The following is a 15755-nucleotide window of genomic DNA, read 5'->3' as shown; positions in this document are numbered from 1 at the left end:
ATAATCAAGTATATAGTTCAAATGTCTTATGTCTTATGTCTTCTTTACTTTATTTGTGCTTCGTATTCTTTTAATTCTATTTTTAAAGTTCAAATAATCGATCTGAATTGATCTGAATCACTCAATATGATCTCATAATAAAAATATGCTTGGAGACTAAATTGCATTTTTTTTTTATATTTTTTCGTAATATGTTAGATAGATATAAAATTACTTTTTTTTATGAAAATTCTAAATCATCAAAAATAATGACTTCGTACCTATATAAAATAATAGTTAAATAATTTAGAAAAAAATATAAAATTTGGTGGTAGGCACATTTTAATTTGGAGATCATTTTGAGTAGCTGTTTCTTTTTTGAAAACCTTTACAAATGCTGTCAAGTATGCTGAGTGGTTTGGATAGATAGTTTGGATATTGAAAAATAAGATAAGGATGTGAGACACAAACAATGCCCAAAATATAATTGGTTATGTTTACTTTTGATAATGGTGTTTACGATAAATAATTTTTGCTACAAAAAAAGATATGCATGTTTGTGTGATATTATACGTGACAATGAATGATAATGTTTGATTTATCTAATAATAATCTGATAGGTTTAATTGTGTAGTGAGTAAGGGCGTGTTCGGATGTCACGTGATTACGGAATGGGAATGGAAACAGGAATTCACTTTTGAAAAAGTGGGAACCCACGGGTATGAAATGCACGGGATTAATTATGGGAATATGAGAAAATGAGTGTTCGTTTGTATCATGAGATTAATTTTGGGAAATATTTATTTATTTAAAATATATATATTTATTTGTTTTAGTTTAGTTTAGTTATTAATAATTTTTATTAATAAATTACAATAATGTAATTAAATAAAATTAATTAAATATTTAATATTACTAAAATGGGTACAAATAAAATAAGAAAATATTTATAAATAAATAAATCAATAAAATGAGAAAACAATAACTAAAAACATTTTACAAAATAAACATTTAAAAACATTTACACAAATAAACATTTTAAAACATTCACAAAAATAAACATTTTAAAACATTCACAAAAATAAACATTTATAAATAAACAAATATTTAAAATATGTAATTACAAAAAAGAAAGAAAACAAACAAATATATAAAATATGTAATTTAAAAAATAAGAAAACAACAGTTAAAAACATTTTAAAAATATGAAATTAAAAAAAATCCGGATCAAAACAAAAGTTAGTCCCACAACTAGCAATCAAATATATCTAAGTTCCTTTTATATAAGAGGAAGAGAAAGACACAGTTGGAAGAAAATTTGAAGAGGGCACGTGGCTGGAGGCAAAAAGGTAATGAAAAAGTGTGGGTCCCAGAAGGAGTTTGAGCCCCCACCAAATTGCATTGAAATGGAAACGATGGGATCCTACCTGTAGGAATATTATGGGAAAAAAAAGGACTGCCGAACGCTTACATAGGATTATAATTTGATCTGACCCAAACCCATGAAAAATCCCAGAAAAAAAGGGCTGCCGAACACGCCCTAAGTGTATTATACTTTACATCCTCATCCTCACTACTAAATAGCACACAAAATTTTTTGGACTCCAAAGCTCTATTCACCCAGAGAGAATCTGAGCCATTGATTGTCTAAATCTCAGCCACTGATCAAAAATATAATTCAAACTCAGCCATTAACCATTAATTTTGATTTTATGTATTTATTTCATGTTGTCAATCGTGTAGAAGTCTAAATTTAGTTAGTTAGATCCATGCTACATATAATGCCACACAGAAATTGTATCACCTAAATTTCCTTTTTCCACGCGTTTTCTCCTTTTTTTCCTTCCCCGAGACAGAAGACGCGTGCCTTTTTCTTTTTCTCATTCCCCACGCAAAACCAGGTGCTTCATTCTATAATGTTTTTAATTAGGAGATCTGTACCGTTCTTTTTAACTTGGCACAAAACTCAAAGTACTAGCACTTGGAATGGGACATGAAATTAGTACATCTACATTGATTGCTTGTTACTGTCAATAGCATGTTGGAATGGGACATGAAATTTTTTTTTTCTATGAGATGCTTCGCCACTTTTGAGATGGCTTCTTTTTTAATCCTTTCCAATCATTTGAGATTAGTTAACAGGACCATGATAAATGTTCTTTATATGGATGGGATTAGTAGCATGTGAACTTTATGCATGTCTAATATGAAGTTTTTATATATTGTATAGATGTGATAAACATATGTATTCCGCAAGGGTCAGCATGATATGTATTTACAATTAATTTATAGGACCATGATAAATGATCTTTATATGGATGAGATTAGTAACGTGTGAACTTTATGTCTATCTAATACGAAGTTTTTATATAGTGCATAGATGTGATGAGCATGTGTATTCCGCAAAGGTCAGTATGATACGTATTTACAATTAATTATCTCTACAAATAATATATATTTTGACTAATTTATTTACAATTAATTATCTCCACAAATAATATAGTATTAAGAATCATTTGTTTTTATTATTGACGAATACATAATAAAGAAATTAATTAAAAAATAATCACATTTGAAGAAAGTGACTAAAATAATATTTCAATTTCCGTTGCAACGCACGGACACTTGACTAGTTTTATATAAAGATAAAATGAGAATTACGAACTACACAGGATGATGAATTTAGAGCTAATAAAATTTATGAAGAATTGAATGTCAGTTATTATAATATAGAATTATAAATTTGTTATTTTAAATTTTAGTAAAATATGTAGTATTTTAAAAGTATACATGTCACGGTTCGTTTTTTTAATAAAATTCATGAAGAATTGAATGTCAGTTATTATAATTAGAAGTCTAAATTTGTTATTTTAAATTTTAGACAATAATATATGTAATATTTTAAAGAGGAATTACACCATTTTATGGTGACAGATCTTAACACCATATTTTTATAAGTCACTTTTGTTATTTTAAAATCCTAACAAACAATCCGAACTGTTCAACATGATTTCTATATTAAAATGTGCTTGGAGACCAAATTTTATATTTTTTGAATTTTTTTTAGTATTTATTAAAATGTGTACAAAGTTGTTTTGAGGTAATCTTGGACTATTGAAAAATAATAATTTTAAAAAATTCTAAATAAATAGTAAAAAATTTTAAAAAAAATGTAAATTTTGATATTCAAGCACATTTTAATATGGACATCACGTTTAAATATCCGGATCGACTATTTAAATTTTAAAATTATAAAAATAATTTATAAAAATATGACAACAAAATGTGTCGCTAATGGTGTAATTGGACACCACCTCTATTTTAAAAGTATACAGGTCACAGTTCGTTTTTTTAATAAGAGAACCAGTTGATAAATCCTGAAAATAAAAACAAATATCTAGATTCCACCATTCCACTGAAAATAAAAACAAATATCTAGATTCCACCATTCCACTTTCCAGTCAACTTTCCAATTGCCAGCTGTTTCTCGCACGGAGATGGACGCTGCCTTTATTTCTGTAGTCCCGCGTTGCGACTACCTGCCATCTGCTCCCACAACCCATAAATACCGTCTTCCCTTCGATTACAAACTCAAAACACCAACAGTTTACAGTTGTAACTCTAAAACTCCACTCATACTCTCCTACTCAGCTCTATTAATTAATTCGCTCTTTCAAATCTCAAATGGATTCCTCTTCTGGCAACGAACCAGACTACATGAACGTTTGGTCAGCGCCACCCAAGAAGCCGTCAGGACGCATCAACTTCAAAGAAACAAGGCATCCCGTCTACAGAGGAGTTCGGCAACGAGGTACCTTGAACCGCTGGGTCTGCGAGGTCAGAAACCCTAATAATAAATCAAGAATCTGGCTCGGTACTTTCCCAACTGCTGAGATGGCAGCTCGGGCGCATGACGTTGCAGTGATGGCGCTGCATGGCCGCTCTGCATGCCTTAATTTTGCCGACTCAGCATGGCTGATCAAAATCCCTCCTTCCTTCTCTAGTGTGCAAGAGATGAAGCAGGTAGCAGTTGAGGTTGCCAAGGCGCTCCATTCAAGAAATTTATCATACTCAACAAAGAATGTCTCTGTTTCTACATTATGGGTTCAGATGGTAGAGGAAAAGGAAGTGGCTTTGTCACTAATGGCTGAATCTACCATCAATTCTGTTGACTATGATCAAATGGAGTTTAATTGGGATGGAAATGGAGAGATAAATGTGGGACTGTACTACGCGAGCTTGGCCGAGGGCCTGATGATGAAGCCCCCTATTGAGTGGTTTAGCAATTTGGATGATGATAATGAATTGGGTGGGGCCGTGTCTCTGTGGAATTGACGAAGGTTTAGGAACATTTTTTGTTAGTATGGAGAGATATTTCAACCTGCTCTGTTTCAACAGTCTGATCCTTCTATTCATTTGTTAGTTGTTTAAATTCGAGTAGTGAATAGTTGGTTCCATTTGAGGACTGTGATGTAAGTATTCTTTCTCAAATCACTGTTGTGTATATAAACGATTGATTGCTGAAAACCTTAATTAACGTTTGGATCGAGCAATAATTAGTTCAAGAATAGCGATTTTTGGGTTAGTGGTTGAGAATAGTGCTAGTCCGAATGGTTTGAGAATAGCACTAACTTTGAACTATTCGAGTTAGTAAAAATATCGTTTGGATTGTATGTTTGAAATAGCGATAGAGATAATAAATAAAATAGTGATTAACCTAATCTAATATTTAAACTAATATTATATTACATTAAATATTTAAATTAATATTATATTATATTTAATATTTAAATTAATATTATATTATATTTAATATTAATTTAATTTTATATTATAGTTATTTAATACTAATTTAATATTTAAATTAATATTATATTACATTTAACATTTAAACTAATATTATATTATATTTTATCTAACATTTTATTTAATATTAATCTAATTTAATATTATATTTATTTAATACTAATCTACATTTTAAAATAATATTATATTTAATTTAATATTTAAACTAATAGTTTATTTAATACTAATCTAAAATAATATTATATTATATTTAATACTAATTTAATATTTAAACTAACTTTAATTGAGATGAATCAAATATTTTATTAATATCACTAACCTCATAAGTTCTATTCTTGCTAACTCATATTTTTTTATGGGTTAGTAGAATAGAGATATTCTTAAGCTAACTCAAATTGCTAATTTATGTTTGAATCAACAAAAATTGAGAACAGTGGAGCTAATCCAAGGTTAATTAGCTCTATTCTTGGTTGATCCAAACGCAACCTAAAAGTCTTATTTGATGTATGCATTCTTGTTCGGGTACTAGCAGTGTTTTAAAATGCGGCCGCATATGCGTATGCGGTCGGCAGCCGTGCTCATAATTCTCATGCGGTTTTTCCATGCGGCCGCATATGCGGTCCGAATATGAGGTCATGCGGATTAAAAATGCGGCCATGCGGTCCGAATATGCGGCCATGCAGTTTTCCATGCAGTTTTGATAATTTGATTGTATTTTAATTAAAATTTATATTAAAAAAATCAAAAAATTATTGTGAGTTATGTTATTATGTGAAAATAAATTCAAATATATGAATATGAATATATATATATACATGAATTTTTATTTTAAAATTCGCATATATAAATCTGCATGAAAATTCGCATATGTGTCCGCATACCGCATATGCGGTATGCAGTGGCCTTCCGCATGCATGAACAAAACCGCATTTTAAAACACTGGGTACTAGATTTATAATTACAAGAAGAAAAATATATGAACTTGTACCTGGCTAGGCTACACAGATATCAGCAGATTGATCCTTCGCCTGGGAGATAATATTCCAGAGAGGCTTTGGCGCGGAAATGCAGACGTCTCTTTGATAGTGAAGTGAGGAGTGTTGCGACTTGCGGCTATGAGATCCATGGGATTTGGGGAACACCTGGCGGGGGAAGCTACCTGATTAATTCTTCTCCTTGTCTCCTGGTCCTGGTATTGGATATTTTTATACGAATTTTTTGTCTGTGGTGACTCAGCAATTGGGGCGCTACCCTTTTCTGAGCACGTGTGCGACACGAGGGCCCGCTGTCTTCTCTATCAGCAGCTGGGCTTCCATTACAGCCACACGTTTGCATAAAAGGGCCAGTTCAGATTTTTGTTGCTCTCCAGTAGGGAGGGACTCCGCATCTGCTTCTCTTCTTTCCAAATTGTATAATGGTTCTGCAAGAATACAGGTAAAGTATATATATACCACAATATTCTATAATAGTATTTTTTTTATAGTTTCGAAATTGTCTATCTTCCTTGCTGGAAAAAGGAATATAGAAGTATAGCTATTACTGTAAACAATGACTCAAAAATAAATTTCAAATTATAATATCATTTAGAATAACCAATCCAATTATACAGGACAAATGAAATCATCACTCTTGGAAAAAAAACATTATATACGTCTTGCGTCAAAACCATGGTTAGAAGGCAATTCTTAATTGGCAGATTCGAACTTTATTGATTGAGTGGTTGACTCTATAGTCTTTAATTATTTTTCACCAGTTATATTACAATTTGTGTTTTCTCCATTGTCTTTCTTTATTTATATTATAATCTGTATTTATACAACGTAATATTAAATTATGTCACAGTTTATTTTCGATGACATATAAAAGTTTGAAAACTAAACATACGCAAAGTTTTATATCAAATAAATTATTACTAAAAAATAATAATATACAAACTGCGTAAATAATACACACATCATATCATGTTTAAAACACTGATCTGAATACGTCTACTTCTGTATTAATAAATCAAATGCAGACGCACACTAATTTTAACAATTGTGCAGACAGACGGGTTACACAATCATCCGCGTAGTAAAAACGAAACGATTGTCAAAACGAAGAAGCTCAGCAGCATCGTGACAGAGAAAGTGTACGAAATTGAGAGCAATACTCCGGACCTAAAAGTAACAATAAACAGATCAGAATAAAAAAAATAAAAAAAATTAGGATTTCAGTCACTTTCATCCCCAGCTGTTTTCTCGTACAGAGATAGCTTAACGCTGCTTTATTTCTCTAATACGGCATTGCGACTCGAATTCGTATCCTCTGCATTAACTCAAAAGGAAATCTTTTGAGTTAATGAATCTTGACCATCCGATTTATTTTAAAATTTGTGACACTAGATTTGCACTAATATTAAAGAGTCACCTATATCATAAGCAAGAGCTGAATTGGCTCCGTTTAAAATCCGACGGTTGAGATTCATTAACTCAAAAGATTCCTTTTTGAGTTAATGTAAAGGATATGCATTCATTGCGACTCCCTTGCATTTAGGGGTCAATGGGTACGGTACGAGTCAGATGGAGGCATTTTCGTACTCATATCTATTAAAATTAATTTTATTCATATCCTACCTATATCCATTAAAGACGTGTTCGGACGTTAGATTTTTTATAGGAACGAATGGGTTTTGGACTGAATTGGATTATAATCCTATAACACCGTTCGGATGGCCAAAATTTTCTCAAAATATTTCCATCTTTTTTTCATTTAGGGCCTGTTCGGATGTCAAGGAATTATATGGGATGAGATTTGACGGGGATGAGAATCTATTTTTAAAAAAGCGGGAACCCATGAGGACGGGACCGCACAGGATTAATTATGGGAATGTGTTAAAATAGGTGTTTGGTTGTACCATAGAATTAATTGTGGGAAGTCTTATGTTATTTCTAAAATGTTTGATATTTTATAATTATTTTTGTTAATAACATTATTAGTAATGTAATTAAATAATATATATTAAAAATTAACATAACACTACTTAGTACTTATTATTTTATAAAATATAAATATTTTTATAATTAAATAAAATAAGAATATAAGAAGACGGGTACAAATAAATTATAAAAATATTTATAAACAAATAAAAAATATGATATTAATAACTTTTAAATTATATATATAGGGATGGGCTACGCTACTCCATGGAGTAAAACGCATTTGTACTCCACATCGTATTTTTATTTTGAAAATTCAAACGACCGATCCAAACCGTTAGATGTGATCTCCATATTGAAATGTGCTTGGAGACAAAATTTTACATTTTTTGGATTTTTTTTTACTATTTATTAGGCATTTTTTAAAATTTCTGTTTTGCTATAAACAGTAAAAAACAGTAAAATTTTTTGGACCATCAAATCAGTAATTTTCAAAAATGCTTAATAAATAGTAAAAAAATTCCAAAAAATATAAAATTTGGTCTCCAAGCACATTTCAATATAGATATCACATCTAATAGTTCGGATCGGTCGTTTGGATTTTCAAAATAAAAATATGACTGCGTGGAGTACCAACTCATTTTACTCCATGGAGTAGCGTAGCTCATTCCTATATATATATATATATAGAGAGAGATGGGCTACGGTGAGTTGCGAAGTAAAGCGACGATTTTACTTCCCGCTCATATTTTGCGATTTTAAAGTTTAAAATGTCGATCCGAACCGTTCATCTTGTTCTCCATATTAAAATGTGCTTGGAGACCAAATTTTATATTTTTTGGAATTTTTTTTACTATTTATTAAGCAATTTTGAAAGTCGCTAATCTGATGGTACATAAAATTTTACTGTTTTTTTACTATTCACAGCAAAATAGCAATTTTCAAAAATGCTTAATATATAGTAAAAAAAAAAATCCAAAAAATGTAAAATTTGGTCTCCAAGTACATTTCAATATGGATTAAACATCTAACGGTTCGGATTGGTCGTTTGGACTTTCAAAATAAAAATACAGCGTGAAGTAGAAACGCGTTTTACTTCGCAACTCACCGTAACCCATCTCATATATATATATATATATATATATAGAGTACGGCTAACGCGCTTCCTCTAGCATATGGGCCGAAATGCTTCCGGTGGAAATTTGAAATTTCAAAATCCAAAAAGTCGATCTGAACCGTTCATCTTCTTCTCCATATTAATATCTGCTTGGAGACCAAATTTTACATTTTTTGGAATTTTTTTTTACTATTTATTAAGCCACTTTGAAAATCGCTGATCCAACGGTGGCTTGCCAAACAGTAAAAATCAGAAGCTACCATTGGATCAGCGATTTTCAAAGTGGCTTAATAAATAGTAAAAAAATTCCAAAAAATGTAAAATTTGGTCTCCAAGCAGATATTAATATGGAGAAGAAGATGAACGGTTCAGATCGACTTTTTGGATTTTGAAATTTCAAATTTCCACCGGAAGCATTTCGGCCCATATGCTAGAGGAAGCGCGTTAGCCGTACTCTATATATATATATATATATATTATGTGCTACAGTCTACGGACAAATCAAGAAGCACTAAAATTTGGAAATATTAGTTAAATTCAGTTTAATATTATTAATAATTATAATAAAGTAACTTAATCACATTAAGCAGCAGTTAGCCAATTGGAAAAAAAAAATTAGCTCCAACTCAATTTGCTTTTTCCCATGAGAACAGTGCCATTAAAAGGCAAAAAGCAAACCCATCGGGAACACATATAGGAACCCATACAGTGCTATCCTGAGGTGCCGAACACATATAGGAACAAATACGGATATATTTCCTTTTTCCACTTAAACCCAAGCTAACGAACACGCCCTTATTGGAAACATCTAGGCTAAAATGGTGGGAACAAATTTATTGAGTCCATCTCCATTTTTTTTCCCAAACGCTTGAGCTGCTACTTTAATTTATCCTTAATTGTTATTTGTTCAAAATATTTTTGTTTTTTGTATAACTTAATTTTATTTAGGCCTTGTTTAACTTAACCTAAATTATAGGAATTTGGTAGATATCGGATTGGGTTTCCAACTTTTTTCCTAACCTGTTCGGATGACATGTTTTTTTCCAATTACTTCTCATATTTTATTCCAAGAACGTTCCAAACTTGTGTATTTTTATGAGAACAAAAAAAGTGAGCTCAAACTCAATTTTTATTTTCCCAATCTTCTCTCTTATCACATGGGCTGACAGTTTCTTTCTCTCTCCACGTGGCCTTTCTCATTGCACGTAACATTTTTTGAGCTTGGAGAAAGTTATATATGTATACCTCTTTCTTAATTTCATTGGGGCTTGTGGGACTATCTTTCGGATCTGGACATTTTATTTTTTATTTTTTCTTACATCTCAATTTTTAATCAAAACTTACAATAGATTAAAGTGCATGTTGGAGCAACTATATATAAAACTTACAATAGATCAAAACTATATTTCTCAACTATATATTAAATTTACAATATATTATTGGTCTAAATAAATAAATAAATAGATGGTGGCGCGACAGTTTTTTATTGTAATTTTATGTTTAATCACTTTTTTATATTAAGCTAACTTTAACTTAATTGGTTAAAATCAACACAGAACAGAACGATGTACTATTCAAAAACAATAATTAAATAAAAAATCATTTATAACTAAACTAAACTAAAACAATTAAATAAATATACTTATTTTAAAATAAATAAAGATTTTCCACAATTCATCCCATGATACAAATCAACACTCATTTTCTCATATTTCCATAATTAATTCCGTGCATTCCGTACCCGTGGGCTCCCACTTTTTAAAAAGTGAATTTTCATTATCATTATGTAATTCCGTGACATTCGAACACACCCTTAATTTTTTGTGAGTATACCTAACCTGGATGCAATAAAATCTGGAATTTTAGATATGTTTGGCATTAGCACTTTTTTCAATAATCAACGGTGTCATATTCAAGTACATATGAAATAAAAATAAGGTTATACCTCATGCATTTTGTTAAAAAAGTCTTCCTGGATATTTTTGGTTCGTTCCTTCTCAAGAGATGAAAGTTTCAATTTTGTAACTGAATTATATATATCATGCCTTAGGTTTATTCATAAAAAAAAAACAAAAAAAGACAAAGAGAGTGCATAATCTCATTATTAAATATCTCTCATTAAATAATAGAAAATATTTATATTTATACTTATAAAATAATAATTAATAAATAATGTAATAGAAAATATTTATATTTATAAATAATAATTAATAAATAAGGTTAAGTTATTATTTAATCTATTTATTTAATTGCATTATTGATAATTTTATTAATAAAGAAAACTGTATAATATCAAAATTTTAAAAAGAAAATATGATTTCCCATAACTAATCTCATGGTACAACCGAATACTCATTTCAGCATATTCTCATAATCATTCATATGTGCACCCGTGCCTATGGGTTCCTACTTTTTCAAAAGTGAGTTTTCATTCTCATCACATCCCATCCCGTGTAATCCAATGACGTCCGAACATGCCCTAAAATTTTATCTTATCCTACCCTATCCTTACCCGTTAATATTATAGGGTAACGAAATAGTAGCGGGTGATAATGGATAATACTAATATAATAATTAATTTATTATATTTTACAAATTAAATATCAAATCCTCATTAATTTCACAATATGTAATTGCATTTCTAATAAATAAAAAATAAAAATAAATGTGCAGTCATTTCCAACTAAATTGTTTTTTATAAAGAAAGAAAATTCAAAAACACAAATATATATATTTAAGTGGGTTGGAAATTGAATTGTATATATATGTAGATTTTATAGTCACCCTATAGGGTAACGGGTACGAAATAGTCATTACGCATATCCTTATCCATTTGGTTAAAGAATTTTTTTTTTTTAGCCTTACCCATATCTAATAATTAAGCTAATGAAAAAAAAAATTTATCCATACCTGCTTTGTCGAATACGATAAGATCGAATACGATAAGATCGAATAAACAGCTAAAAAGGTACCATTGACACCCCTACTTCCATTTGCTCCCTACAACCCATAAAAACTTTTTTCCATTCACTTCCAAATTTAACAGCACACGCTCTAAAAGTCCAAACTCGCTCTACTCAATACTCTTCTAGCAGCGATTCGGACTACATTATTATATGGTTGGTGCCTCCAAAGAAGCCGTCAGGACGCACCAGATTTACAGAATCAAGGCATCTGGTCTACAAAGGAGTTCCGCGCAGGGAATCAAATCTGCTGAAATCTCAAAAGGATTTCAGGGACTCAAGTAGGCAATAACAGGAAAAATCATAACCAAAGAACTCCTAAGCAATGTAGTAGTCCCATTTCTGATAATAGCAGCTGTAGTGCGCATGCAACATGAGAAGGAGCCCTTTGCATTTGCCAGATTGACATGGTGATAATTGTGAGAAAAGAATCACGAACCAAAACCAATTCCAAAGCATGTAGATACAAAAAAGAAAAGAAAACCAGATTAATTCCAAGTAAATTCTAACTCCTTGCTTGAGATAACCTAGTAGCATCCAAGAACCTTCAAAGAGCAAACTTATAGAGACCTTCCTTGATTAGATAATTTACATAAAAGACCCCATGAATTATCAAATATACAAGAGACCCCACTGTGAATTAATAATTAAATGAGATAACGCTGTATCTGACAATTTTCAAAGAGAGAAAAGAACCGAAACTTTCCTCAAGAACAAAATATACAAAGAACCCCCTAATTTACCAAATTTATAACTGGCACCTCCTATTAACCATAAATACAAAAACACAACCCAGAAGTATGAGACAGACCTCAAAGAGGAATTTCCAAAAGTACTCCCAGCTATTACCAAATTTACAACAACCCGTTTTGCTTTATGAAAAATATAGATAGCCCCCTGATTTATCAAAAAGATACCAGAAAGAGAGGTAATATATACAAAAATAAAAGCCGCCACTAATTTACAAAAAGAAACAAAAACAGCCATGAGAAGCGTACAATAGTGATCCAGGAGAAACCAATTCGGAAACCAAAGATGTAGAAAACCCCAAATTTACACATGTTGAATTGTTGATGAAAAACATTGAGTGGTGGAAAACCAAGATAGTAGGACCCATCATATGACAGTTTGTGTACCCGAGCAACACTTGTCAATTCATCAACCTCTAGATTTGAGGACGCGTGAGATATGCATGCCTGCACCTGAAATTTGGATATTTTGCATGTACCCCCCAAATCTCCATAATTTTGAAATGAGCTCTCCAATAAATACTAATTGGCAAAAACAAACGCATAAGAAATTAATGTATTATTTTATTCTTGAATATTATAATTATTGAATTTTTTTCTTGAATGTCTCTCTTCAAACATTTTATAATAATCTATTTTGAAAATATTGGTTAACTCAAAATTTATTGTGTAATAATACAATGCAAACTTCAGACTTTGGCGCCTGATGCTGTTGCTGACCTTCCAGAAGTGCCCCTGATTGCTTATGGAGATGGCGCACGAAGACGACGTTTTGTGGATGATGCTTAATATTACTCTCAGCCCTTTAGATAGAGACTTATTTTGTGATAATCTCTTTTGGAACTTTACTATAGCTCTATATATTGCTTGGATAGCTACTGGTACTTGGAAAATATGTGGTGCTCATTTTGTTGGCAATTAAAGCTTTGACAGGGACATCTCTGTAACTTAACTATTTTGTTTCAGTAATATGAAACGGCTATTATGCCTTTTTATCCAAAAAAAAAAAGTACAATGCAGACTTGATAACAAAAATAAAAAAATTGAAATCAACTTATAATTCATGTAAATTAAAAATAATATTTCCATATAAATACGTACAGATTATTACAAAAAAAATAATAGTATATAAACTGCCTAAACAATGTATACATTATATTGTATTTAAAACACTGATTCGAATGCTACTACTTCTATTTTAAATTTTTAATAAACCAAACACAAACGCCACACTGATTTCAACAATTGAGCAGACATACAGTCCTTGTGTAAGTGCATCAGACCATCAGTAGTTCAAACGAAACGACAGTCAAAACGAAGAAAAGCTAACCAGCACCTCAGTAAGCAAATTCAAGAGTAATAAAGGAAAAAGAAAATTCCTTTGTGAGAAGCAACTATAAACCAAAGCACCCTCCGCAGAAATGTTGAAACTGAGAGCAACATTCCGGACTTAAAAGTAGCAATAAATTATCAGAATAAAAAGCAAATCAGGCCCCAGTTCACACGGAGATAAACGCTGCCTATATTTCTGTAACCCCGCGTTGCGACTCCCTGCCCTCTGCTCCCATAACCTATTAATACTCTCTTTTATTCACTTACAAACTCAAAACACCAACAGTTTTACATTTGTCACTCTAAACTCCACTCATACTCTCCTACACAGGCACAGCTCTATTAATTAATTCGCTCTTTCAATTCTCAAATGCAATCCTCGTCTAGCAACGAGCCCGGCTACATGACCGTATGGTCAGCACCTCCCAAGAAGCCGTCAGGACGCACCAAGTATATTGAAACGAGGCATCCCGTCTACAGAGGAGTTCGGCGTAGAGGTACCTTGAATCGATGGGTCTGCGAGGTCAGAAATCCCAATAATAAATTGAGAATCTGGCTCGGTACTTTCCCGACTGCTGAGATGGCGGCTCGGGCGCATGATGTTGCAGTGATGGCACTGCGGGGCCGCTCTGCTTGTCTAAATTTTGCCGACTCAGCATGGCTGATCAACATTCCTCCTTCATTCTCCAGTGTGCAAGAGATGAAACAGGCAGCTGCTGAGGTTGCCGAGGCGCTCCATTCAAGGGATTCGTCATACCCGACAGAGAAAATCTTTGTTTCTACATCGTCAATTGAGATGGTAGAGGAGAAGGAAGTGGATTCGTCGCTGATACCTGAATCTACCATCAATTCGGTTACCAATGATCAAATGGAATTTAATTGGGATGGAAATGCAGATATGAATGTTGGACAGTACTACGCGAGCTTGGCCGAGGGGCTGATGATGGAGCCTCCTGTTGAGGGATTGAGCAATTTGGATGATGATAATGAATGGGGTGAGGCCGTGACTCTGTGGAATTGGTGAAGGTTTAGGAACATTTTTTAATAGTTTTATGAGACATTTCAACCTGCTATGGTTTGACTTAAAAAGTCTACCTAAAACAGAATGGAATAATTCCGTTGTTATTAGTGAAAACGGAAAGTTTGATCTAGCTAGTTCCATTGGAGGACTGACGCAGATTTTTTATTTTTTTTTTCAAAATCACCGTTTATATAAACCGATTGATTGTTGGAAACCTTAGTCTTACTGGGCCGAGAATGTCTCTGTTTCTAACTTCATCCGTTGAGATGGTAGAGGATAAGGATGTAGCTTCGTCACGGATGTCAGTTGCCTATGATCAATTGAAATTTAATTGGGATAGAAATGGAGATTTGAATGTGGGATTTTACTACCCGAGCTTGGCTGAGGGGCTGGTGATGGAGCCTCCCGTTGAGTGGTTCAGCAATTTGTATGATGATAATGAATGGGGTGGGGCCGTATCTCTGTGGATTTGAGGAAGGTTTAGAAAATTTTTGAGTAGTTTTGAGAGACAGTTTAACATGCTCTGTTTTAACATAATCCCTACATAGAACAGAGAACAGAATGATTCCATCTTTATTAGTGAAAACGAATGTGCTGATCTTTTTCATTTGTTTGTTTGCAGGGGTGTACAAAAATATTGTCAACCTATCTGACCCATCTGACCCGCCCCACCCGATCCGTATTTTACCAGGTTGAGATGTTACTGGGTCGGGTACGGATTGAATTTTGACAAACTTCTTACTTTGAGTCGGATCATGAATTTGATCTTAATAACTCGTTTATATCCGGACCCAGCCTCAAATCTACTTTCTACATTTTGAAATAGCTAAATTTTCTAATGTTTTATTTAGTTTTCAATTGAACTGAAAA

The 15755-nt window shown here is 32.0% G+C and overlaps 2 protein-coding genes across 2 annotated transcripts; both read left to right on the top strand.

The window, feature by feature from the left end:
* The first annotated feature begins 3498 nt into the window (after positions 1-3498).
* LOC144567031 (dehydration-responsive element-binding protein 1D-like) lies at positions 3499-4512 on the top strand. The gene has a single exon (XM_078317056.1). It carries the CDS (start codon positions 3664-3666, stop codon positions 4312-4314), a length of 651 nt encoding a protein of 216 aa, XP_078173182.1. The 5' UTR covers positions 3499-3663; the 3' UTR covers positions 4315-4512.
* A 9583-nt stretch (positions 4513-14095) lies between these two features.
* LOC144567028 (dehydration-responsive element-binding protein 1A-like) lies at positions 14096-15008 on the top strand. The gene has a single exon (XM_078317053.1). The coding sequence runs from the start codon at positions 14235-14237 to the stop codon at positions 14886-14888; it is 654 nt and encodes a 217-aa protein (XP_078173179.1). The 5' UTR covers positions 14096-14234; the 3' UTR covers positions 14889-15008.
* The last annotated feature ends 747 nt before the right edge of the window (positions 15009-15755 follow it).

This window comes from Carex rostrata, chromosome 16 (assembly GCF_964058835.1).
Source record: "Carex rostrata chromosome 16, lpCarRost1.2, whole genome shotgun sequence".
NCBI lineage: Eukaryota > Viridiplantae > Streptophyta > Magnoliopsida > Poales > Cyperaceae > Carex > Carex rostrata.
The sequence above is the reverse complement of the archived record's forward strand: the minus strand, read 5'-3'. Positions and strand labels throughout refer to the sequence as shown.